The following is a 24,491-nucleotide window of genomic DNA, read 5'->3' on the forward strand; positions in this document are numbered from 1 at the left end:
TACTCGGCGAGAAAGGTTGTGCTTCGGAGACGTCCTCTGAAGGCCGCTGCTCCTCGAGGATCTCAGAGGACATGGGGGCAGCCTGCTTGCCACTCGCCGACACCGATGTAGGCCCAGCTCCTAGGTCCTGATTCTTCAGAGAAGACTTTATCTCCCCACCACTCTCCACCGGCGTCTGCTGTTCTTCCAACTCCCCCGCCTCCATCGGGGCAGAAGCAGGGCCAGGAGGGGTTCCGCTCTCAGGGCCGCTCCCCGTCGGGCGAACTGGAGGTTCATGGCTCATCGGGAAGGGTGCAGTGAAGGAGTCGCCACCTGGGGACTCCACCTGTTCATCCATCTCCGCAGCCATAGGGACAGATTGCTTGCCACTATCGAACTGTGATGTAGCTGAAGCGTGGGGGCGCTGATTACTCGGCGAGAAAGGTTGTGCTTCGGAGACGTCCTCTGAAGGCTGTTGCTCCTCGGCGATCTCAGAGGACATGGGGGCAGCCTGCTTGCCAGTCTCCGTCGGAGGTCCATATGGGTGTCCGGGAGGCTGATAATCCTGGACCGCCACCTGCGAGGGGGAGTTGTTTCCTGAGGTTTCCTGTGAGGGCACGGGGCGCTCGTCTATCTCAACAGGTGTGGGTCTAGAATTCTGCAAGCTCTCGGACTGAACAGGTGCCAGCGGAATTGCACCGGGCCGATAACTCAGAGGGTAAGGGTGGTTGCCTGTGCCGAGCTCCGAAGGCATTAGGTCTTCATCCACATCAACAGCCATAGGCTCGTACTGCTTCCCACTTTCAGACTGGAGTCCAGGCGGCACTCCGAAGAGCTCGTTACTCATTGCGTCGTGGATTGTGCCTGCTTTAATCCCGGGTGGCGTTTGGTGCTCTTGTGTCTCAGAAGCCGTCGGAGTGGTTTGCATCGAATTTTCGTACACTGCGGGCTCGGAAAGAGCTTCAGGGCACGGACCGCTAAGAGCGAACGGAGTCGCGGCGTCTGCCGCGTTTGGTTTGGGCGACTGCTGCTGGCCTACCTCAGTGGAAGACTGCTTACCGCTCTTGAACTCTGTTGCAGTCGGAGCTGCGGACGGTAGATCAGTTAGCGACGTGGGCTCGGTGAATGACGAGTTCGCTTTGGCTGTCTGTTGTTCACTCGTGGCAACAGCCATGGGGACAGACTGCTTCGCACTCTCTGACTGCTCTTTCTTCAAGCGGGGTCGGAAGGAAAGGGGCCGCGTTGCCGACCCTCCCTCTGGGATGCTCTGCTGCGCCCACTGGTGTGAAGTGTCGCGGCCTCCTCGATTTGACTCGAGCTTTTTCTGTAGTCTACCTCTTCCTCTTTTCGCACCGGTCAGCTTCGAAGTGGAGTTTTTCAGTGTCTTCCAGAACCGCCGCTCTGCGGCAATGTGTTGTATGGTCCGCTCCGCTCCGACAAAGGCAGGGATTGGCTCCACCTTATCTGGATACTGTTCCAGAAACTGCGTGATGGGCACGAACACTCTGTCGCCAAACCACTGGCCTGTCAACGATAGTCAGCGTGACACGAGAGGAAAGTCGCGAGTCGGACGCAGGTGCGCCTCGAGGCGAGTTCTGCGAAGTGCTGAAGCTTGTGGGAAGGTGCAGTGTCCGTGTCCGCAAAGTGTGCAGTATGGATCAAAGGGTGTCCTTGCAGTCAATAGTAAACGCTTCACAGAATACAACTGTAAGGATAACCTAGGCGGCCGGATACCGACTCGGGACTCGCCACTGGCCGAGACTTCTGACCACAACGCAAGACTGTGACACTCGAGCGATAGTCCGTGGTGAACACACCTAGTGACGGTTGGTCCAGGATGACAGGAGCGCCAATCCGTGATAATTGACGCCGAGGTCCCACACCTGCGCGACAGGTCACAGATACTGCAGATGGTTCCTCGCTTTCAGCGTTCGATGGTGTTTTCACAAAACACGTCTTTTTTGAGCGACTAACCGCAGACGGTTCCAGACCCGGCATCCTGGACTGTCGCCGGTACTATAGCTCACCTGATCTATACAGCAGAGCTGTGGTTTCAATAGGACCGGCGCTGAGAATTATTCGACTACTACCTCTCCTGTTAAGGCAAGAGCGGGTAAGAGGCAAGCTCACTTCTGCGGCGGACTGGGCTCTTGCGTCCAAACGACGGTGGTCTTCGGAAAAAGCTTGGTGCGGCTTTGTTCCTACGGGATGAACCTCATCTCACACATGCGTCCGGATCATACGAGCCCGTGCCGATGTCGTCGTGAGCTGCGCGAACCGCGACCGTACCTAGCTTGGAAGACGCGCTCGCGTCTACTTGTCGGGCGGCCCTCCGCCCATTTTCTGCCTTTTGAACAGGCCGGTGCAAAACGCACACAGCTTTGGGGCGGTGCCGGTCTGTAGCCCATTCGATTGACTGAAACAATCAAGCACAGATATCACCACCATACAAGCGTGCATAGCGGGAAGAGAGTTCTCTCCACGACGAGCACCGGGGTGCATAGCCGATTACAGCAGTACGGAACGAGACTAACACAGTTCGTTCACTCCGCCGTCTACAAAGGACGACCACTCAGTGTCCTGCTTGCCGGTACTCCAGTGGGCAGCGCGAGTCCTTTCCGGAGCCTGCAGGCCACCGAGAGGACTCCGCGCCTGTCGAGATTGTTTCATTGCAGCAAGTCATGTGCACAACCGTGTCGACGACCCACCTCAACAAACTGTCCAGTTTTCAGGACGAGATCTCTCTCGGGAGAGAGCTCTTTGTCACCCTTCAGAAAAGTGTCCGCGCCAATGCGCATGCCGTCTACAGTAAAAAGGTTAAATGAGGCCGCTCCACTCCGGCCATAGTCCTGCAGGCCAGACGAGCAGCTTACGAAAAAGGGTGCTGAAGACCGCCCGAAGCTTTGACATACGAGTCTGCATCTAACAGAAGGTAATGGACTACCTACAGACTGGTACCCTTCTTCACCCAACGTTTCTTCAAACACTTCAGTCTGGGCGTTGACCGGAGTCGCCACCTTTTCCAGCACCCTCCGGACGTATGAGGAGGCCTGAAGAAAAGAGACTCGAAGGAGGGCGCGGGTGCAGAGTTCATGCCCAGTGCTTCCGTGTGCTGTTCGCACGGCAAATTGCGAAGCGGGGATAGCAGGACCACCCGCGTAGCATAGTCGTTTACCTCGTCGATCAGAGTCTGATCCCACTGGGCTTTCGGGAGCGCCTGCGTCAGGTACCGGAAGTAACTGGGACTCTCCTCAGCATACGTAGCCGGGTATAACGCGGTTCTGCCGCCCATCACAGCCGCCGACCTGGTCCGCACTCCTTGTGTTGTCCTGTAAGACTCGCTGATCCCGTCGTCATCCATGGCAGGACCTGACATAGTAGTGTAGCGGAAAGCACGACAGCATTTCTATACACCGGAAAATGTCGGCCGTCGCCTCCAATTGTCTTCGCAAGCGAACGGCGTCCCGCCGGATCGAAGTGAGGCACTAAGGACTCCGTAGTGCCACACCGGCGCCCAACTGTCGTCCGTGTCCTATTCCCACTTGCAAGAGTTTTTTTCGGGATCACCTGTTCTGCTTGCTTCCATTGCGTTCAGACTTGTTTCAAATGACCGTACGGGGCCTCTCTCAATCACCAGGACGCTCCTCCCTACGGAAAAAAACACGTGAAGGGGTGCAGATCCCGGACAACGTGGGGTACGTAGAATTTCGGCTCGACACAAGAAGGGCCTTGCGAGTGCCCCGGCAGCTGTGCGGGTATTGCCCGGCTCACCATCGTCCGCAAGAGTCGCTGCAAGCGGGCACCCCGTGGTGCCACAGCCAACTACTATGTAGTCGTAATCTTTGCCGTCCGTCAGCACTTGCGGTTCGTAGTCGAAACTCCCGAGTTGCCCAGGCAGGTGTTTTTTTTGGACCTCATCTGCAGCAGAAGGACGCGGACCCATGGGCCGAGGGTGAGGTACGCAGAGAGGGGAAGCAAAAGTGAAAGTCCACGAAAAGAAAGGCGGAGGAAGGCCGTTCTAGTTTCATGCCTCCGACAGGTACTCCCAGCGTAAAGCAACAGCTTCTTTGCCCCGGACCTCAAGCAGCCTCAGTTTCTTGGTCTGCTTCGCGCGGAGAATGTCTAACAACAAGCCCGTATATGCATGGAGGTTATCTGTACTCGTTCTCTCAGCAGACAACGAACTTCCCTTGGAGGCGACTGATCAAGCAGCGGTCAGGGAGGATGTACATTGTGGTCCGAAGCAAGCATGCCATTCTTTTCGCTCGCGTAGGTACGTTGGGCAGAATGCTGCAATGGCACTCCGGTCTCTTCTTTCGGGTGTGCAGCAGGACCACAATCCGGTATCGGGCTTTGAAGTGACAGCGCTCCTAAGGATGAGAACTGACCTTCGCGAGTGAGTGAGGAAGAAGGCTCCTTTTCTTTCACAGAGACGGGGTTCCCAACAGCCGCAATGTGGTTATGGCAGGTCCAATCCAAGATCACAGGGACAAAAGACACGGCGATAGCCAGAGCACCTCTCATGGCTTTTCGATAGCCGGGCGTACGGTACGGCGAAAGGCGAGTCATTCTACCGGCTTTCGAGAACTCCATAGACTGGGGAAAAGTCTCCTGCTTGGGCCCTGCTGCTGCCTTTGTTCTTCCTGAATCACACCTGTAGACTATAGCGCGCAGATAGCTGGGTCGAACGCCCACTCTACTCACAGCGGGGCATCATTGGAGCTTTCGAGAGTTGTTGTGCTTTCCTGGTTCAGAAGATTGACTTTCAAAAGAACCGGCGGGCATTCTGAGGAACTTCTTCGATACCTTGGGTGGAAAGTCCAGCTATCCAGGCTGACTAACCTCACGAGGGCGTACTGTCGACCTGTAGGAGAGTTGGAGTGAGAGAAACGCGCTGGCCAGAGAATCACACGCGAATGCGAGTTGGGCAGACTTGGTCACTGGATCTTCTCGCGAGAGACCATGGCAAATCTCCCGGATCTCTCCGCTCCTGATCAAAGTCAACATTACAAAAGCGTCTCCGAAAAAGCGGGGCGAGGAGGCGGTCACTCACACGTAGCCGGTCCGTCATCCCCGACCCCGGCTACGGTGTTTTTGAAGGGACATGTCTGTCCACCCCCGACTAGACTCCTAATATCTGGGAAGTCTCTTTGGAGATCCTCGTGCCCACATTGTAACGGGAGCATGGTACTTAGTCAGTGAATTTATCTCCAGTCTCTTTCTCCTCAATACGTCCCGAGGGCGGCCGTCAGCGAGGCAGGCAGTTGCGCGGCGGGGTGAATATATCAGCGGTCGGCGGACTGTGGGATCCGTATGTTACGAGCGATGCCTCGCAGTTCAGCAGCTACACCTGCGGCAGGGCCCAAGCTGACTACCAGTCCGTGACGTCTTTCTCTTATCGGTAGTCGGCATTCCAGTTTTTCTCGATAGGCGTCTACAACCGGGAGGAGAGTAGCGATCTGTTTCTCATCACAGCAAACTGATGCGACTCATCTGCTTGTAACCTAATCTGGTTGGTCTCTAACCCTCACTCTCCTAAGAGAATGAGCGCCCTCCTCACTCCAACAGTCCGAGGAGCACTATTTAATCGGCTCTCCAGAATGTACACATGCGGAAGTGAGACTGCAGAAGTAACAGCTGCCGGAGTGTTCGCATCGAGTCGGCAGAGGCGGTGACCGGCGAGGAGTGGAACAGGGGTAAACCGGTTGCCACACGAAACTGAGGGCCAGGCCACGTTGTTGTTTGGGTGTACCAGAGTGTCCACCACGCACAACGAGAATGCAAGTAGCCGGACTGGGAAAACGGCTAGCTGCCTCGCTCTCCCATCGCTTCTCACTACCTCGTCGCTTGCGAAGAGTTTTACTCGTTTCCCCCCTCGGTAGGCTTTTCGAGTTGTATCGGCGCTCCCGAGAACCTATCTGGCCCATATCCCGTTGCGCGCATGAACATGGCACAGAAAACGGTCGGCTATCGTTTCTACGGTACCGGGCTTGCAGAACGATGGGGAAACCAGCATTCAAATAGAAAACTTAACCCCACGAGGCTTATACACAACTAACCAGCTCGAGCCGGTTGAGGCCAATGGGTGAAAGGAGGCCAGGTGCGACTAGTGCGCCTCCTCGTAAAGGCCGGTTACGACCGCTGACAGTGCAACCGCGAGGGAGGTGGTGGCCTCCGAGTGTACCCGGCCGTGACTACGCTCTGAGTGCCATCTACGCTCTGTAGGAGGAACTTGGACGCAGCCTCCGTGATGACTTCATGAAAAATGGATGAATGGTTGGTTTGTCGGGTTTACTCAGTCAGACAGACAAGTGTCAGTGGAAGCTTTCACGACTGACTGAAGCATCCGATCAAGCCAACTGGGGCCATGACCAGGTACGCGAGGCACAACACGAAAAGAGGCCTCGGCGCGCAACATGGAAGTACCGTTCTCCAATAGGCACTTTGAGACAGTAGCCCTGGATGCGCGGCTGGCACTTCAAGGGCCAGATACCAAAAAGCTCGTACACGCCTGGGCTGGCGACATGTGTCTCGTGCCGCAGCGGTGAAAGCTGAGATAGGATTTCTTCGGCTCAAGCAACAGACTGGATCACACCCCGTCTTCACTTCCTACTGATCGAAGGCTCCCTTCCCCGTTCCTGGGCTGTTCTTAGCTTGATGCGCGCTGCCGCTCCTTTGTCATGCCCCCATATCTGAAGAATCCAGACGCCAACAAACACTCACACTCCTGGTGGACGAATAGAAACTCTCCATCACACAGATGCAGCCATCTGTGTTTGACTTTGTGCACCGGCCCCAACCCAAGTCATCGCTCGCGTGCGCCGACCCGCCGGAGGTTTGGCCGCCACGGGAACAAAGCGTCGTCCCCGTGGTGGAGAAGAACCACACCACAGCCAGCAAAGGCTCCTTACATGCCGAGCATCATCAGAGTCGCGGTTGGGTTCATCCTTGGAAGCTCGTTCAGGACGGAGCTATCGATCACGGAGAGCCGAAGAGCACCTTTCAGATCAAAATTCTGATCCACCAGCTTCCCCATGGGAACGGTGTTGGCATGGTGCCAGATACTTGACATATACGTCAAAGCGTACTTCGCCACGTCCTTGGGTACATGAGGGTCTGATGAATACGCAGTCATGAGACTCCGAAGACCGCACTATCCCGATACGCGGGCTTCTGAACGCAGGTTCACTTCCTGTTACATACGCGCTGTGGAACGTCCTAACTGTACTCGAACCCGAAAGAACTAGTCTCCGGGTAGCCGCAACAAAGTTCGCTTGTGGCCGATAATTTTGTTTTCGCTACGGGACCCTGCGCGATACCGGCTGTGCGTCTCTGTCTCGCTAATGCAGCCCGGGTGCATCTCCTGTTCAAGCCTAGCAGCGCGCACACAGTCGTTTACTTGCAGCAAGCAACTGTACGCGCGCCAGCGAGTCGCCCTCGAGCGCTGCGTTTTTGCTGAGCGCAGAAGAAGCGGCTTTGTCACCTGGCCCCGGAGAGTCACCGTCGGAATTGCAGTACGCACGTACTCGGAAGGACGGGGGGATAACTCGCGACCCACTGCACTCCTGGCCATGGCTGTTGTTCGGTGGCAAGAAATGAATCGCCTCCAGTCTGCTGCCGAGCGCTCGCTGCAGACTCATTTTCTCGCAGCAGACTTATTTTCTCCTTTAGTTCTGTTGGCGTGCTGATGCATCTGGAGTTCCCGAGCACAGTGCAGCAGATGTCAGATGCGGGACAGTACCCAAGATCACGGCCGTCTCCTGAAAGGCTACATGCGGCTCTGCAGTCGTCCTCTGCCTCTCTAAGAGCTTTGTGCCTCCTCGAGTCAGAAGGCAAGGATTGCTGCGCCTGCAGAGGGCCGATATGGTTCTTGCGGGGTCTTGTCCTGGAACCAGCTGCTGATGCTGGGTGGGTCTTGAAGGCCTCGTCGGGGTTGCTAGGCGCTGATCTCACCTCATGTCGGGACCGACTATTGACATGCTCGACGTACGACTTAAAGTCGAAGCCAACCTGCACGAGGTCCGTAAATCGACAGACCAAAGTAGCTAATGTCCTCAATATGTCAGCATTTGTTTTGAAGTCTGGCCTTGGGGTGGAACAGCACGCTTTCGTGGTAGCGCTGCCACAATCCTTGACTCCCCTTGAGGCGCTCATTGATATCGCGGTCTTACAGATTCCGCAGACTGGGTGCTGGTGCAGCTCTTGGCGTAAGCGCAACAGACGTTCTGAGTAAAGAGCTGACCTCCTCAAGATGCTTTTTAATTCCTATCCTCTCCATGGTCTCCAAATCTAGTCCCTCCAGGACATGGCTGCTGTAGTCCTCGAACTCGTAGAGATCCCCCTGTCGTTGACCTGGACGTGCACAGAAAAGACACCGCGCGATACCGCGATTTATGTGTCGTGGTCACCCACCCGAGTAGGAGATAACACAACCTCTTTTCTGTGCGTGGCAAAACTCGGACAGGAGCAGGCCGGAGTGGTTGAGACTTCGGGTGGAGCAGGCAGCCGTTACCATTCAGCAGCGTCTCCTCGTCAGTATATGTGGAAGCCAGCCGCCGGGGTTCCACAGCCTCGTCGACCTTCACGATGCGACGCAGGCGACGATACTGCGGGGGTAGCAGATCCTGAAGGTGATTCTGTATCTGCAAGCACACGGGGAGTCACGAAGCCTACGCAGAGGTGCACCTAGTGATTGTCGTGACTGGCTAGCCACTGCATACTGCAAGAGAAACGCTCTAGAACACAAAGAAAGTGCGCGGTTTTTTGCCCGGAAATGTAGGCGATTCAACCGTGGTTCTCGGTGTGCAGTCCGGTCACTGTCCGCACTGTAATACCCCAAACTGCAACCACTATACGGAGGACGCGGCCACCTTCACCGTTCGCCAGAGAAGGTTTCACACGACTTGCTGCATCGATTCCAACTCACGAACGTCCACCCACACGTGGATACGAGTTTGACCAGCTCGGCTATCAGTCCTTTTGCAGACACCATAGTGGACGGCGTTACCGCCACCTGCCGCAGCCGCGCTTACTCACCAAGAAGAAGTTAGTGGGTCGCGTCAAGAAAATGGATGAGGTGGACCCTATGGTTGTGAGGATATCCAGCAGTCCATTGAGTACTGTAGCGGGGCAGGATGCGATGTTAGTGGGTTGGACTGTTTTCCTGTTTCACACAGTACAAGGCCATCCGACCGTCTCAATGAGGTGACCTCCGCTGACAGGTTCAGCTTAGCTAGCCCTCTCCGTAGCTCTACCGCTCGTGGGTACCGGTGAAGAAATGAATCCACTGCAATGTCGAGTCGCTTTTGGGAGAAATGAGCTACTACAAACGCATCTCCGAGCGTTTGCCGGGACGTCAGACAGCTGTCGTTTCCGAAGTGGTGCTGAGGGCTGAGCTGTATCGCAGCTCTTCGAAGCAGCAATCTCCGCAAGGCTGACATACATATAGCTGTTGTCTTTCGTCATCTTGAGCAAGGTCGAGACTCCACGGACTGCGTCGAAAAGATCCTCCTCGTGTGTCAGATGATTGCTGTTCACTTCGAGTTCGCCGTCTTCTTTGAGTCGCACGGAACCACGCGACTTCGGCTGGGCCGTGTAGTAGAAAGTGCCGTAGACTTGCCTGCGCGCACAATCTCCCTGTAGCAGAATCAACCTCAGTCGTCCCCCCTCCACGTGGTAAGACGTCAGCGCATGCGATTCAAATCTCAACAGCCGTGGCACCGATGAGATGCCAGGAAGGCCTGTGAACGAGTCTGCGCCCCCGACTGTAACGGCCGTCAAAAAAACAAACATTGCACAACAGGTTTGTGAAAGGGCCTTTATTCTGATGCTGCGCGATCGTTTCCCGCTACTTCCACCGAACAAAGGCCCCAGTCGCCGCGTCTGGGAACCCAGGAAACTTCGCTGCTGCCAGAGTATCTTCTTGCTACTACCACGTCCTCACCGGAAGCATTTGATGACAGGATAGGCTATAGCGCAGAGGGGCTTGAGAAGGGGCAAGCCGAAAGGTGGCCTATGCTCGGAGCAGGCTTGCAGGGTTTCAAACATCGCATCGGCAACTGGATCACTGCGCATCAGAGGCGGAAGTATACATCTCGTCGCATAGATCACGCCTTCAGCAACGCGGGCGCCACTGACTTGACCGAGGGGAACTGCTGAACACGAGAGGGTTGACGACTGAAGTCTGCAGAGCCGCAGGTACGGCACCAACTAAGGCAGAATGAAACAAAAAAGCAACTCCTGCCTTCTACGAAGCGTGTACTCTCGCGGTGCAGCGCCGGCGTCGACAGTAACTGGAGGACTGCCGACAAGTGTTCACTCAGAATCGAGCGACTTTGCTGGCTACAACAGACTAACGTGACTGCCCTATGAGCTTCTCTCCACTCAATTTCCCTTAGCCTGAAAGCTCAAGGTGCATGACGCTTTACTGCTGATGCACACTTACAGGAATGGCTCGGTCTTCGGGGGGGGCGAGTAGTCACTTGGATTTCTAGGACAAGTCGGCCCAAGCAACCTAATGCCTGTGGACTGACACAGCCTGGTGGGCTCCAGTTCACCGAGCCACGGAAAAAGATGATCCTTCAATGTTCCGGTAACATGCGGGGCAAGAGGCGTGGATATTGGGGGAAGAAAGAAGTTCAGCGCGTCGTCTGTTACACGAAGTGGGTCACTCCGTGAAACTCCTGGTCGGCCCGTTTCCCTCTCGTTCGTGTGTTCTGCTGCGCCATTCCCCCCCGTAGACTTCCGTGTTTCCCCGGACACTTCTGCTGTTGATTGCTCTTCTGGCAGCGTTGCTGTGCGCCCGTTCTGTGCACGTCCCAAGTCCTTTCTTGTGAAGCTGTCAGATGCCATGGAATCTGGCCTTCCCAAGGCCGTGACCCAGCCACCTTTTCTCTCCTGTGTACTTTCGGTTGCTGTCTCGGTTGTCTCGCAGCACCCCTCTTCATCTGGCCTAGCAGCTGCTCTTCCCCCCCTTCCCTGTTCCCGAGCCTCCTTCCTGTTGTTTCGTCGTCGGGTTCCATTCTCTTTCATTGAGCTTCGAAGACGAGTCTCGTCGGACGCCTCAAGCCTCCTTACGAAGGAGATGGGTATCGGCTCAATTGCATCAGCGAAATGCTGTTTGAAGAGATTGATGGTGATGAACGCTCTATCGATGAATTCCTGCCCTACATGGAGAGCTCAAGCACACTTGGGTGTTGCCAGCAGTTACAGATCGCAATCAAGAAGCCATGCCAGGAAAGGAGGCAGCTGCACGAACCTGAGGGCCCCAGACTGTGAGCTTGCATTGTCAGGTAAACTCTGGTCCTTTTTTGTGAAACAGGGAGATACCACACAGCAGACCCGCTGGCACGGCTGTACGTCTGCTAGGCATGGGGATGCAGAGCCCCATCATTTCACTTCGGCTGGGCAATCATCTGCAGTATCAGCTCAAGAACAGTCGCCCCGACAGTCTGATGTACTGCGCATGACGTCTTGCCCGGCTACTTGGTTGTCAGCTGAAAACTGTCACAGAAAGCGACGTATACTCGCTGGGGGAAGTGACTGCTCCCCGCCTCTGTCGCTCACCTAGTGAAGGGATCTCTAGGACAGGACGGATGTTGATAGTTCGGAGCTGGGGCAAAGGACCGACGCCTGTGTTCACCCCATCAGACACGGTGAGTGATCCGGAGCACTCAATCAGGTTTCTCTTCAACAGACTGGCCAGCTCCTACCTGCTATTTTTCAGGTCTGCGCCGTGCTACTATGGCCTTCCGCCGGGCTTCAACTTCAGTCGGGGCCGCTGTGATAACTTCTGTTCGTGAGTGAAATGCTCCCGTAAATCAGCTAAAACCTGATAAACTGACCCGAACGGTACAGAAGCGCGGCAGTGTGAATAGCTCCGGCACTCAGAATGATACGACTTCGGTCGTTGTCACGGAGGCATGCCCGGCGATGGGTAGTGGCGGGAACAAACTTCGCCCCGTACTGCGCAAGGACGTCGTTGGTGCCAGCAGCGGATGCCGCCGCCTCAACAACGGTGGTTAGCCACGACTCCAGTCCTGCAGCATTTACAGAGCACGAAGGAAACGGTCCGGTTGTGGCACCGGCTGCCTGGCACTCGTGTGAGTGCCTTTGGTTCGGCACTCACACGAGTAAGCACTGGGCGTAGCATCTACAACAAGGCAAACAGGTTGGTCTGCCGATCATATGACAGGCGACGTACTCCTGTGCGGGCTAGCAGGCAACATCACCGATACCAGTGTTTCAGCGGGTGCACAGACACAGGCAGATTGTACATTGTGTCTGTCCAGACCCTAGGGGCGACAAGTGAACAGACATACTCGAGTTGCTGGACGCAGCAGGAATTTGAACTTTTGTCCCTTGCGCAGCTATGTCCTTCGCTTTTGTCAGACGGTACACCACGCACGTCGCGATCGGACTGTCAGCGTCTCTCTCCCATTCCACTTTCTGTCGATGACACAAAGTACCGGGTTCAGCCTGTTATGACTGGTACACCCGTCTTGCCTCGTCAAGTCCTTTCCGCGCGTCTTCCGTAGTGCGTTGTCAGTCAGGCGTGAAATTCCTATCACGGCAGGGACTCGAGATTAGACTCTGTCTCCCATTTGCTAAACTGTGCCTTACCGTTGTCCGGTGTGACTTGAACAGTCGGAAGGAGATGCTGTAGAACGGTAGAGTCCATTTGCGGTCGTTTCAACATACCTCGACAAAGTGTCCCGTTCTTATGGTCAAATTATGCCTGAATTCTTTTTTCACGTAGCCTCTCGAAATGAAGAAGTCGGCAGTCTTCCGAAACTTGTCTCTATTGCTGAACTGAGAGTACCCGTTCCAATGATAGCCCAGCTGAATCAGAAAAGCGACAGAAAGTACAAGTGTGCTGCACCCAAAGCACAACCACGCATCAGCAACATATTCCCTGTGCTGAGCTGCGGACGCATACTAAACACCGAGAAGGGCATGACATATACAGGGGTCGAGTTTCAGAGTGCCGGGCTCGCGTGCCAGGCTCTGCTTTGGCTGGCATACAGCACCTCCAGCAACAGCATCTGCGACCTGGCAGTGATAGTGTCGTCCACAGTCTGAGACCCACTCTAATTCCCTTCGACGGCTGAGCGGGCAGAGAACCACCCAGCGGTTCGTAGCCTTGCTTCTTGAGCGCGTCCCCGAAGGGGGGTCCGAAGGGTGTATCGTTTGGAGTTATGTGGTCTTCCTCGTTCGTTCCGAAGAATCGCTGAGCCTCTGCGTGCGCCTGCAGGCAGAGATCCAGAAGAAGAGTCCTTACTGCGGTCTACCGCATCAAAAATATTTTCTTCTCCGTGCCTCAGAGGCGACCCTTCAATAGTTCGTAGAGCTGGCCACCACTTCGCTGAAAGCAGTACAAGTGCTTGGCTTGGTTGCCTGTAGACTGTGACCCTTGGGCCCACGGTCTCTCCGTCAGCCCAGCCACAAATACCACAACAGATTCTAGGTATGTGCAGACCTCTTTCCGTACGTCCGCCCGTGCCGCCTAGTTTGGTAGTCGAGTGCCACCACTGGAGTTCTGTGACCTCACTCCTTCGTGGTGGTATACCGACATCCGGGATTTGAGGGGACACACCTCGGTCAATCGCATGTGGCGCCCGCCAAACTCACTGTACAGAGACCAGTGAGGAACAGCAGCAGCTTACTTTGCGAAAAATCGCTTCTTCCCAGCCAGCATTGTACTTCCGGTTGAGATATTCAAAGAAAGACCAAGGCTCTTCTATGTAGATACCAAGGCTGACCGAAGTTCCGCCTCCCATCACAGCGCCAACGTGAGTGCGGACGCCGTTCCTCGTTGCAATGGTCTGGCTGATGGACGGGTCCGCGATACCCAAACCTGGATTGTACAAAGGACGTTCCAGACAACATAACTATGGCAGATGAAGATTCGGGTCTGCCATTCTCAGGACGTCTTCACCTGACCGTACCTGGACCTTATCAGGTGACACTCACCAGCTCCGTACATGTCCATCGCATTTGGCGTATCCTCGTCATTACGCAGCGGCCCGCGTTCCAATAACAGCACCTTCCTTCCTGAAACCAGGTGCTCACGATAGACAGTCGTATTTAGAGGAAGTTCAGCAAAGAGTTTACATTGGTCGACTCCAGTGTTATCAGTTAGCGTTAGCCTGGCCGCACTAGAGTTGCCCTGCCCTCGTCATATGATCCAGTATGGCCCCTGGTGAGGTGTGCCGGTGGTGCATATCCGTCCCCCAAGACACGACGGGACCCCTGAGGCAGCGGCTAAAACGGGCAACAGGAAGTTCCATGGTGGCCGCAGAAAGTGGAGTCCCGGCTCAGTGTCTCTCCGACGTGGCCACGGAGGTTCTGCTTACCCTGGTTCGCCAGGTATCCAGCGAGGGGGCAGCCGGCTGCCCCGGCTCCGACTATGATGTAGTCATACTTAGGGCCGTCCTGTGAGTACTTGTTGCTCGGGAGACGCTTCTTGTTGAAGGGGTCAAAAAAAAGGGGGAAGTCGTGCGTAACCCCAGCTGCAGCGCAGGCGCGGCACTCACGCCATCGTCTTCCCCTTGTCCCATACGTTGCGCTCCAATAGAAACTCGACATACATATGCGGTTACCCCCACGGCACGCCACTAAGCCGGACTGTCTAAATTCCGTGGTCGGAACTGGATAATTCACCGGTAGCGAATCTAATGTGAAAAACCAAGAAGCACAGGCTTCAAAGCCACGGGGAGGGCGGACCGTGGCATATGGGAAACGCAACCGACTGGCCACAAGGCGTGCAGTAGGAACCCGGGCACCTTTTACCCGCCGCGCAGGACAGGAATAGACGCTAACAGGACAAAGGCCACCAGGCCCAGAGGCGAGCCAGCCTCGTCAGTGAAAGCTCAAGTGAAGGTCAGTTTGTTTTCCGGTTGCTTCCTATCCACCATCAGGCAACTCTCGGATCATCTGACTCAGTCGGAGCGATCCGGCAGACACAGCAGCTGTCGTGCAGTCCATAGATGCCCTAGTTTTACGTTGACTACACCGCACAAAACGGTGTGAAAAATGACCTGGTGACTGCTTTCTTTGGGGACTTCCAGGAGCGCGCAGCTTACCCCACGGTTGGGCTGTTACCGACGTGATTAGAGTTGTGATGAGTGCGGCCAAAAGCCAAAGGCGTCGGTATCCCCGGGAGAAGAAACCACGATGTCCAGTCTGGTCCATGTCGACGACTGCTCTGGTTTAATCGGTAAGCCTGTCGGTTGGTGCGATGGATGCGAGCCGGCCTCGGATCGCGGTAGATCAGCCTGCGTGAGGAAATCCACTGCCGTTACGTAAGACTTGCATTACTTGGGCTGCAAGTAAGTTATCTGTACTGGGAACAGACGCATCTAGCACGGCGCGTAGAAGCCGCCGCCGGCCGCATGGCACGTAGTCTTTGCACAAGAGAGCAGTAACTGATCAGCACAGAGTAGATGGACATTGAAAATTGCAGGCCTGCAGCGTAGCCAGGGGTGCGGAGGGGAAAACGAGGGAGTCCATGTCCACCGATCACTCCCAAGGCTCAAGACCTCGCGGCCGGGTGACCGAGCTGGAGATGGCCTTTCAAAGGCACGGGGAAGGAACACAAGTTGAGCTCTGGGCATATCGTTTATTTCGAGGCACTGGCCGCCTTTCCCGTGAAAGGCGCATCTCAGTTATTCTAAGTGCCTCATGATGCTGTCCCGATAAAGGCCCACGTAGCCCGGGCATTTTTTTGGCCGTGTCCCCAAGGCCTCACCCCTAGCCGGCGTCCTGCCTTCGTCGAACCGCCGAGGCTTAGCTTCCTCCGCGGTATCACCGCCAGCTGGCGAAGTCTCTTTTTCTCTGCCTCACTCCGCTGGAACAGGAAAAGGAGTCGGGCTTCACGTACACTACCGAACCGGAAAATGCTCTGTCTTGACGGGAAGAAACCGCTGCGTCAACTCCGAGTCAGCTATGGTTTCTCGCCGGGGAGACTTGCACGGCGGTCGGTAGTACATCTTCCTTCGCCGGTACAACTTTCAAAAGGTCAGGGTGATCAGACTCGGTTCACGGCCCAGGGTCTGAAGCATATTGCTGCCACTTAGTCACTGGATCAAAGTCAGGGACACTGTCTAGGCGCCAACAGGGCAATGAAAGCCCGGGTGTGCGATGAGACTTCGTCGAAGATGGACGCTGCATTTTACCGACCTTTGCTTCCCTCATTGTCATTGCGTGGGTGGCCGCCCTGCCGGGAGCCACGTGTTTGATGCAGGAAAGCTGAGGTTGGGCTTTTTAAGGCAGGCCTCAGGCTGTGTGACTTTCGTGTTTTTCCCCGCTGGAAAACAGAACGAGCTGCCTTACTACAGGCGTTGCGAGCTATGCATAAAAGACCCTAACCCCGCTGGCTTGGATCAGACCCATCTAAACGCTCGACCAGTCGAGGGAGCTGAGCTGGGTCTGCGATCGATTCGAGGTACACAGCGCCGACCGCACCGTCCTGATCAGCAGTTTTTAGCTTGCGCTTGGTTGGTTTTCGGGTGGCTGATGCTGTGAAAGGAGCGCCTGTCGGCTTCAACCATCTACAAGGTTCCCTCGGAAAAGGACGCCTTGGCCCAGCTGCTTGGCTCCGACGGCCGTGACGTGTCTCCAAGCATCCTCTGTTCGCAACCGAACTTAACGCATCTGTTTCTGCTGGCCCGATCCCACTGAACTATAAACCTCGGGTTGCTGCAACAAAGACTGGCATTGCTACATAGCAAATGCCGGTGAGCGCTGGTCCGCCTGTTGGAAAGGCTCGCTTTCGAAAAGGGCAGTCCCGGCCACGCATTCCGGGTACCTTGTCCTGCTCCGCTTCTGGTGCCTACTCAGACCCGTACTTCAAAAGTGTTACTTAGTGCCGCATTTGTGAGGGTTTCGAAAGTGTCCGTCTACACTGGACAGATTCTGAACGGTCACCTGAACAACGAAAACTAGTCACGGAATTCGGGGTGAGTTCACCAAAACTGCATTTTTCGCGTCACGGGGTTACGAGGTCGTCTCGGGATCCCTGGTTCGACCATTCAGTTCCTTTGAGCACTTCTGAGCCGATGTCCTCTGGATCTGACTCCTCGTCCTGGGCTTCAGGCGCTTCTGCCTCGGCCCATTCGTCATCCTGCACAGAGGAACCGCAAGCCCGCAGTTGAGGTGCACTGATCGATGAAGCGAGGCACTCGAACGCACCGCCGCTGCTCTATCGGAAAGGGGGCCAGAACTCCCACGCACAGAGGTTCCTTTTGCGGTGTATCAGGAAGCCAAACGAGCCAGGACAGAGGTACTCTACCGCCTTCACTCGGAGCAAGCGAAGAAGTCGAGTCCCGACCTACGCTCCAGGCACTGACGCAGCCCCAGTGAGGCAGTCTAAGGGAGAGAATGGTAACTCCTGAAATAGCGGTCTCTGCAAGAGGAATACAGTCGCGCGTGAGTCATCAAGGCTACGAGGCTACTTTCCACATTCGTGAATATACTCCGCTTACGTCGATCTGAACCAGCTGGTCAGGCTCAATTCCCACAGGGTAATGCATCGAGCGGAAGTCGGGGCTGTCGTGGCTGGGTTCGCCTAGATCTGCTGTTTCTGAAGCTCTGTCTCTGCGTGAATGCTTGTCCTCGAACTCAGCCAGGGCTTCAGCTAATTTTATAGGCCGTTTTTCGTCATCGTCTGCTTCTCCAATGTCTGACGCGGCTGCGTCGCTTCTCTCATCTGCAGTCGATCGAGCAACGCATCAACAAAGAGGCGTCACCAACGGTTATGAAACAGGTGGTCTGGAATCGGTTTTTCATGGAGAGGCCCTGTGGCTGCGCACGGAAGATCGACAGCGGCCATTTCTCGACACTTTCTCCACCTGTCCTGGTAGTCTAACTCCGCAAGACGGCTCAAACCCTGAGCCGTTCGTCCGGCTAGTCACATGCAAGGTACAGCCTCTTCGACGCCTGTACGGGCACCCGCGGCTGCCGAAATTCAGCATTGTACTCTCGCTTTCACTCACAGGCGCTTTGAGAGCCCTCTTCATCGTCTTCATCGTCAACGTCTGACATGCAACGTCGCACCGGCCGATCCAGCTCCCCAAAGACTTTAGCAGCGAAACACCGCGTGAGCAGCAAAACGACAGCGAGGCCCGAAAGAACAGTAGCCGCCGGAAAAAACATTCTGGCCAGGGCTGAAGGATTCTCTCCGGGCATGAGAGTGGCAGTGACTCCAGAGAGAATCCCGCTCGTAACACCAGTAAGGGAAAGAAGGAAAAAGAGGGTAAACCCCAGAGGACGATGACCGAATGCCACAGCCACGGCTTGTGAGACCAGTGCCAAGTAGCCGATGATGGAGAATATCTCCATCACCACGGAGATGGTAAGGGCTGCGGGACTGCTTGCGGCCGCTGTTGCTAAGAGCCACGCAGAAAAGCAAGCCATGAACGTTGTAATGAGGAAGCCGCTGCTCAACGCGAACAAACGCATATAAACGCCCCAGTAGAGTGAACACAGCAACCCAAAGAAAGTCAGGAGAAGGGAGAGGGAGAGCAGCCGTGGTTCAGGCACGCCGAACAGCAGAGCAGCAATACGCCAATATGTGTACAACGACGAAGAGTAGAAAAAGTGACACAACGACAGAAACGCCAGGAAAGCGAATCGTTTCGTCCTGACGGCCTCTGAAAAAAGCAAGCTTAACCCTTGTGAACCCCGGGCCCACGAGGGCAACGAGCGTCGCTGTATGTACAGTTCGTCGAGTTTCTTGGTAGTACCAGAGACGCTCGACAGCGTGAACGGCACGATAAAGTGAGCCAGGTATGCTTGCCGAACAGTCCTACACCGCTTTAGAAACCCAGCCACCGACTCTCCAGGAAGCAGCTGCGCTGAGACGGTCGCTGCGTCTGGGTCGTAGTCGTCGCCTTGTATTTGCCCGGGGGACGAGCCGCCTTCGTCTTCTTCTTGACTTGTCGAAACTATAGTGCCGTCGGCTCCTGCCCTGTCCGCCGACTGCTGGGATGACTTACGCTTATACCTGCGTTGACAACGTTACACAAAGTTCCTGAGGAGACAGGTGGTCCACTGGAGGATCACAGCGAGAACAAGGCGGGAGCGCTCTAAAACACAGATAGCAGTGTGAGGCCTGTTGGCTGCCTCGATTTGCCCAGCAACGCCGGCTCAAGAGCACTCCCGAAGCAAATGCCTTGCTGCCCGGCTATAGCTGGCATAAGCAAGGCTTCAACACTAGCAACTGGAGGGAGCAAACCGGAAGCAACACCTCAAAGTGCAGCCTTGATGTAGGGCTGCCCATCCAGGATCTGTCCGGACTTTTGCAGTCTCACCAGGGAGGATTTTGAATAAGAAGGCCTCCGATCAGCTGGAACGCAAAAGCGATGCCAGCAACGCTTTGGAGCATTGACGGGACCGCCGACAATGAAGAGGTGAAGTATCCTTCTGGCGTGTGGACAGCTGCCAGGCCTGAAGAATCTGAGCCAGTAAGTAGAGGAAGAAAAGGGAGAGACCAGTCACGAGACTAGACAGACCCCGGGTACCACATCGCGCTCACAAGGCTCGCCAGCAGTTACAGGGAACAGACCAGACCCGTAGAGTACTCAGAACGAAGATACGCACCTATATATGAGTCCTGCTTGGAAGACCTCCCCTCTGATGTACCCGCCCAGGACCCCTTGTAAAAAGAACGCATGCTTGGAGTCTCTCTGCACCTCGAGATATTCTTTGCTCCCTGTCTGCACTGCTGGAATCCAGGCCTAAGCCCCATAGCTTAGCTGTGGACCAAAGTGGGGAGGCCGCTGCGTCGCCTAAAACAGAACTGGTGTTTTTTCGGCGAAGCAGTGAACACGAGCGGCAATCTCGTCTCTTATGAGAAACGCCCCCCCACCTGTCTCACAGCATGCACCTCAGCTGAAGAGTCGCAGCTGAGAGAGTTCAAAAACACGACCGTAGCCGGCGACGCTAGGCTGCCCGAGACGCTGGGTCAGAGGCGTGCGATTCATTCTTGCGCTGTCCGTATATCGAAGGAACTGCCAGGACAGCGCTCTCCACGAGCAGGAGTGTCTACAGGATTCATGGCGGTTATACACTACGACGATCCGTGGAATCGGCACGCGATACCAACCTGCACAAGAGAACAAACTAAGTAACGGAGATGCTGCCGGCTGCGTCCTGCACGAGCTGTGAAGCCAGCCCGGGAAGTTGCTGTCTCTTCGCGGGCTTGCAGGGCACGGCCGCCATCTATGCGATGCTGACTAAAGTACTGGTATTGATGTACTTCAGGCTACAGGCTTCTGGAGTCCGCGGCTTACCATGGGCTGCGGGGGTACCGCCGGTTACATAAGGCTGCCGAGCACTAATGAGGATGACAGGGATGAAGAGGCAAGGGGAGGCCAGGAGGAACGTTGCGCGCATTGTGCTGAGGCGAGTCAGCTTGCTGGGTAACCACCTTAGTGGGACTGTGCTTGCCGGTGCAAGTTGAAGCCCCACACCTAGTCCTTGGAGTAGCCCATACAAAAGAAAGATTCCCCAGTACGAGGACAAAACGAAAGAGGCACCTAGGGTGCCGGCAAATGCCGTCAGTGCCCCAAGGCAGACAGTCCATCTGGGTCCGATTCGGCAGTCCAGCAAGCTGCCCACTGGCAGAGCTGTTAAGATGCCTATAAGTTGCATGAGCGTAACCCAGCTGCAGTAGCTGTACCACCATACCGTACTTGTCTGATGCGAAAGCCGAAGGTGGGAGAAAATATACGGGTACGCACAACTCGAGCAGGCGATGGAGCCAATGCCAAAAACTGCAAGCGAACTGCCCAACACTGCTGTCCACCGGGGAAGTTTCCGGCCGCGAAGCCTCCGAAGTTTAGCCGGTGAGGCATTATTCTTTTTCGCAGGTCCTTTGGCGCTGATCGGCTCTTTGGGCGAGATTGCTGTTCCTGCCTCAAGGTCATGGTCTGGCCCTTCCACCGGCCACGAGACGGCTTCCGCTGGTACCATTGTGAACGCCGCAAGTGACGGGGCACAGGACCTGTCTCCAAACAACAAGGCGAACCAAAGCAGCCCCACTGATTCTAGAGAAAGGACTCTCTGTTGTCGTTAGCTGTGGCTGCTTAGTAACGTTCACCACACCACTACATGCAGAGGATCTCCCCGAACCCAGGAATGACTGGTACTCGTTCGGGTCCAGCTGCTCGGTCGGAAGACAGTATACATGCCGAGATCAACGCCTGCATCGTGCCTTCCGAAAAATCCATATCATGTGTCTCAACTGTAGAACCCGGTGACATGCACGCACGAGAAGAGCTGAGTGCCAGCGCAGCCCTTAGGCACGTCCGGGCCTAAAGCGCATGGGTGGTGGAAGACTGAATTCTTGAGCGTCAAGAGCTGTGAAGGCATCCAGAGGTTGAGATACGGCTACGAGCTAAGGCAAGACAAGGAAAAGGAAAACACATGGAAAACGTTTTTGGCGAGGTCTGAGAAACTGTGTTTGAACCACGGCTAGCAAAGCGGCTGCAGCATGTCTTCTAGAAGACATGCAGCCCTAGCGGGACTCATCTGTCCATGTGCCGCAGAGCAAGAAGCCAGTGAGAGAAAAGGACAACGGATGGGTGAGTGAAGGTAAATGCACTGGCGGATCACATTCCGGAGGGGCTACTCCTAGTCCACTCATGCACCTCCTTCAGCACATGAAAGGCGCGTGGCGGCCATGAGTTTTGAGGTGCGTTTTGCGCGTAGCCAAGCATGAAGTGTGCTCCAGGAGCTTAGTTGCTGCGGCTTCGGCTTCTACAGAAGTTCCACTTAATCACGCCGATCCGAAACGCTGTGTGAACGAAGGCAGAATTATTGTCGCCCGTGACACTATAGCTGCATGGAGCGGCTCGATCTCCGAAGCAGTTAGGGGGCAGTGGCTAGCCTTTGGGAGACGCGGTGCTGAGTAGCATCTACGTTAAGGATTGCTGTCGAGGCTGAATTGTTTTCAGCTCGTCCGGGAACACTTTCTCGTGAAGTCAGATTTCTCAAAGCACAGTTCGACAGCCGCAAGGCTACCCCCGAGGAAAGACTCTCATGGATCGATGACCGACGCCGTGTCGGGTCGCAACTTGGCGCGGCAGATGGCAGGACGCGGCACTCATTTGCGCGCCCGTGTCCCAGTTTTGGCTGAGAAATTCCACTCCACTGTGAGCATTCCCGCGGTGCCGTGAGAAGAGGAGAAAAACTTAGCTGGCCTTTTTCCCGCAGACTAGATCTAACGACCAGGAACAGCCGGAGTGCAACTCCAACACCGCACGGCAACTTTCAATCAATTTCATGCGCACTGCCGGCGTGGGACTTAGCGGCAGATGCCCTAGCTTTCCGAGGAAGCGGGAGAGAAATGAGAAACTTTGATCTAACGTAAAGGCAACCAGAATCCCCGAGACGGCTTGCAACCTTGCTGCATCATTCCAGCAGTCCGTTCTCACCCGTAGTCAGCATCCGTTTCGCGTCCTGCAATATACTATACCTGGAGCTGGATTCGAGGTCTCGAAACTTTGACATCCTCGAGGGACACTAAGCTAGGGATGATCTGGCACGCTCGAGCAGTTTGATCTGACGCGACGTACTGATATGAAAAAGAGAGAATTTCGGCACCCTTACAGCAGCGGAGGCGCAACTCGACATTAGTGAAGCTCGCTGAACCTCGTTCCCTTTTGCAGCACAGCACATGCCGCGCAGTGGTCGACGGGCTTGGCAACGGGGGGCCTCACGAGATGCAGCTGCTTCTTTGCCCTGTAACAATGTGTGAGACGGATTTTCGGAAGAGGGCGCGCTTGTCTGTTGCCTGCCTCCTCAGATACACTTCATTCTGCAGCTGTTAGTTCCCTGGTCTCGGGCAACTGCAGGGTGCCTCTTTCTGAACTGGTAGCAAAGTCACAGCATTTAAGCGCGGCGGGTCACTTGGGCGCGACAACGTCGGAGCGCGGAGGCGGTGCCATACGACTGGTAAGAGAGACCTTCAAACTACAGCGGCTACCTTCTGAAGGACTTAAGACAAGCCAAGAAGGCTTCCACATCAGCTTGAGCGTGGCTACATCGCGACCGAAAGCACTACATACGCCTATCGTTGGCAGACGAAAAGTGGCAATATGCTTTCTTTTTGGGGATCATTCCGGCGGTGAACCACGTCAGCGCTCTTTGACGGGGGACGAAGGATCGAATGGAAGCGGAACCGCAAATTCCGGGTGAGCATTGGCGGCTCGACGAAAAGCCGCCTGAAACTGCTTATAGCTGCTCAAAGGAAGAGCTGCGCTCGCTGTAATCGCAGGGCTGAAAGAGGGCGTGGGGTTTACTAGGCTCCGGGTACCGAGAAGGATCCGGGCTGCAGCCCCATGAGGGCCCCTCATCCGATTGCGGCTCTTCGGTTCTAACTGCTATGCAGTTTTCTCCGATTTAATAGGACAGGGGACACCCTAGTTATCCAGAGAACCCCTCCACAGCTGCATGGAATCAACAAAGGACGACGGCCGACGCCTGGGTGGCTGACGGACGCTGAAATGTGTTGTGTTGTTGTCAGCTGATCGAGGACATGGGGAACACTCGCGCATGACGTCTCGAAAACGTAGTCCCTTCTCCTAGGTCCCTACTGACCATGTCAACCAGGGACGGCAGAACGCAGAAAACGACGTGGGTTAGGCTTCCTCACTTCGACTGCACCCCGGTCCGGAGACCTCAGGGAAAATGGTCAGATTTATCCCACCGGACAATCCCCTGGTCTGCTCCCCAACAGGTAGACCACCTCTGGGAGTTGCTGCAGCCCGCACGGTGCCATTTAACTCCTCTGAAGAGTGGCCCACTGAGAGACCATCGAAATAAACTCAACCTTCAGCACGACTCAAGCGAAGTATACGCCGCCCTCCATCACCTAGACTCCCACGTTTTCTCGGCCAGATCGGTGACCGCGAATGAAGCTCCCGAGAGGTTTCAGCACGGGGGGGCGTCTGTGCAAGCCGGTCTGGCCGGGGTCTCGGTGAAGGAGCTGAAGAGGCCGCTGACAGCTTGCGAGGAAGCCAGCTTCCCGACATTGTCGAACGGACGGCGCCCCGGGGACAGTACGACAATGAGAACTGAAGTGCGTGACCTTCGGCATGAGGAGCAGTTCCGTTTGCCAAGACTTTTGGACGGGACTGAGTCGAAACCGAAAGAGTGTCGGAGACAACGTAATACAGTTTTCTCCTGTAAAGGTGAATGCCAGTGCGAAGGAGGAGATGTAGGAGGAACCTCGGCGGGAGCTACATCACTTAGCCGAGATGTGTACTGTGCCCAACTCCATTCGGAGTGCTCCGACCATGCAGGCAACCAGGTGAGTAAGGACAGCTATCAGTGCCTGTGACTGAGCAGGCCCTGTCCCTGGGAAGATCGTTGGTGTTTGTGACATGGGTTTCCAGTCACGCTCCCTGAAGCTTGTGTCGTGGCCTTCTGGCTGCCGACTGTTCGGTACAAAACGAGAAAAAGCCTCTTGTGAGATCCCCCTTCACTTCGCTCCCTTTCATGGTGACGTT

At 55.5% G+C, this 24,491-nt stretch overlaps 3 protein-coding genes across 3 annotated transcripts; all 3 read right to left on the bottom strand.

The window, feature by feature from the left end:
* Positions 1-2,948: 2,948 nt before the first annotated feature.
* On the bottom strand, positions 2,949-4,912 carry CSUI_000416 (gmc oxidoreductase; the record flags this gene model as incomplete). Its single annotated transcript, XM_068060650.1, has 5 exons — positions 4,368-4,912; positions 3,751-3,897; positions 3,547-3,627; positions 3,155-3,348; positions 2,949-3,029 (listed from the first exon to the last, which is right to left on the bottom strand). Coding segments are annotated over exons 1-5 (708 nt in total), but the record flags the coding sequence as incomplete, so codon positions are not given.
* A 1,364-nt stretch (positions 4,913-6,276) lies between these two features.
* On the bottom strand, positions 6,277-15,627 carry CSUI_000417 (mandelonitrile lyase). The gene is made up of 18 exons (XM_068060651.1): positions 15,063-15,627; positions 14,334-14,489; positions 13,951-14,031; positions 13,644-13,834; positions 13,067-13,225; positions 12,679-12,819; positions 12,300-12,426; positions 11,823-12,017; positions 11,545-11,610; positions 10,424-11,144; positions 9,923-10,162; positions 9,422-9,598; positions 9,016-9,142; positions 8,492-8,621; positions 8,222-8,331; positions 7,506-7,989; positions 6,891-7,095; positions 6,277-6,671 (listed from the first exon to the last, which is right to left on the bottom strand). The coding sequence occupies exons 1-18, from the start codon at positions 15,169-15,171 to the stop codon at positions 6,629-6,631; spliced, it is 3,462 nt and encodes a 1,153-aa protein (XP_067927373.1). The 5' UTR covers positions 15,172-15,627; the 3' UTR covers positions 6,277-6,628.
* A 1,191-nt stretch (positions 15,628-16,818) lies between these two features.
* On the bottom strand, positions 16,819-21,793 carry CSUI_000418 (major facilitator family protein). Its single transcript, XM_068060652.1, has 5 exons — positions 20,271-21,793; positions 19,290-19,434; positions 17,973-18,982; positions 17,463-17,686; positions 16,819-17,101 (listed from the first exon to the last, which is right to left on the bottom strand). Exons 1-5 carry the CDS (start codon positions 20,950-20,952, stop codon positions 16,967-16,969), a joined length of 2,196 nt encoding a protein of 731 aa, XP_067927374.1. The 5' UTR covers positions 20,953-21,793; the 3' UTR covers positions 16,819-16,966.
* Between the last annotated feature and the right edge of the window lie 2,698 nt (positions 21,794-24,491).

Source organism: Cystoisospora suis, assembly GCF_002600585.1.
Source record: "Cystoisospora suis strain Wien I chromosome Unknown contig_174, whole genome shotgun sequence".
NCBI lineage: Eukaryota > Apicomplexa > Conoidasida > Eucoccidiorida > Sarcocystidae > Cystoisospora > Cystoisospora suis.

Bases quoted from the DNA above. Each gene is read 5' to 3' on its own strand.
- CSUI_000417 (XM_068060651.1), bottom strand. From the start codon at position 15,171: ATGGACCAGACTGGACATCGTGGTTTCTTCTCCCGGGGATACCGACGC. The intron at 14,032-14,333 runs GTAAGCAGAACC...ACCTGGTTTCAG, and splicing joins TGGATACCTGGCGAACCAGG to GAAGGAAGGTGCTGTTATTG. The intron at 12,018-12,299 runs GTATGTCTGTTC...TAAATGCTGCAG, and splicing joins TGCTGCGTCCAGCAACTCGA to GACTGGAGTCGTGGCTAACC.
- CSUI_000418 (XM_068060652.1), bottom strand. From the start codon at position 20,952: ATGGTACCAGCGGAAGCCGTCTCGTGGCCGGTGGAAGGGCCAGACCAT. The intron at 18,983-19,289 runs GTGAGACTGCAA...TTGTCAACGCAG, and splicing joins CTTATTCAAAATCCTCCCTG to GTATAAGCGTAAGTCATCCC. The intron at 17,102-17,462 runs GTAAGCGGAGTA...TCCTCTGTGCAG, and splicing joins ACCAGCTGGTTCAGATCGAC to GATGACGAATGGGCCGAGGC.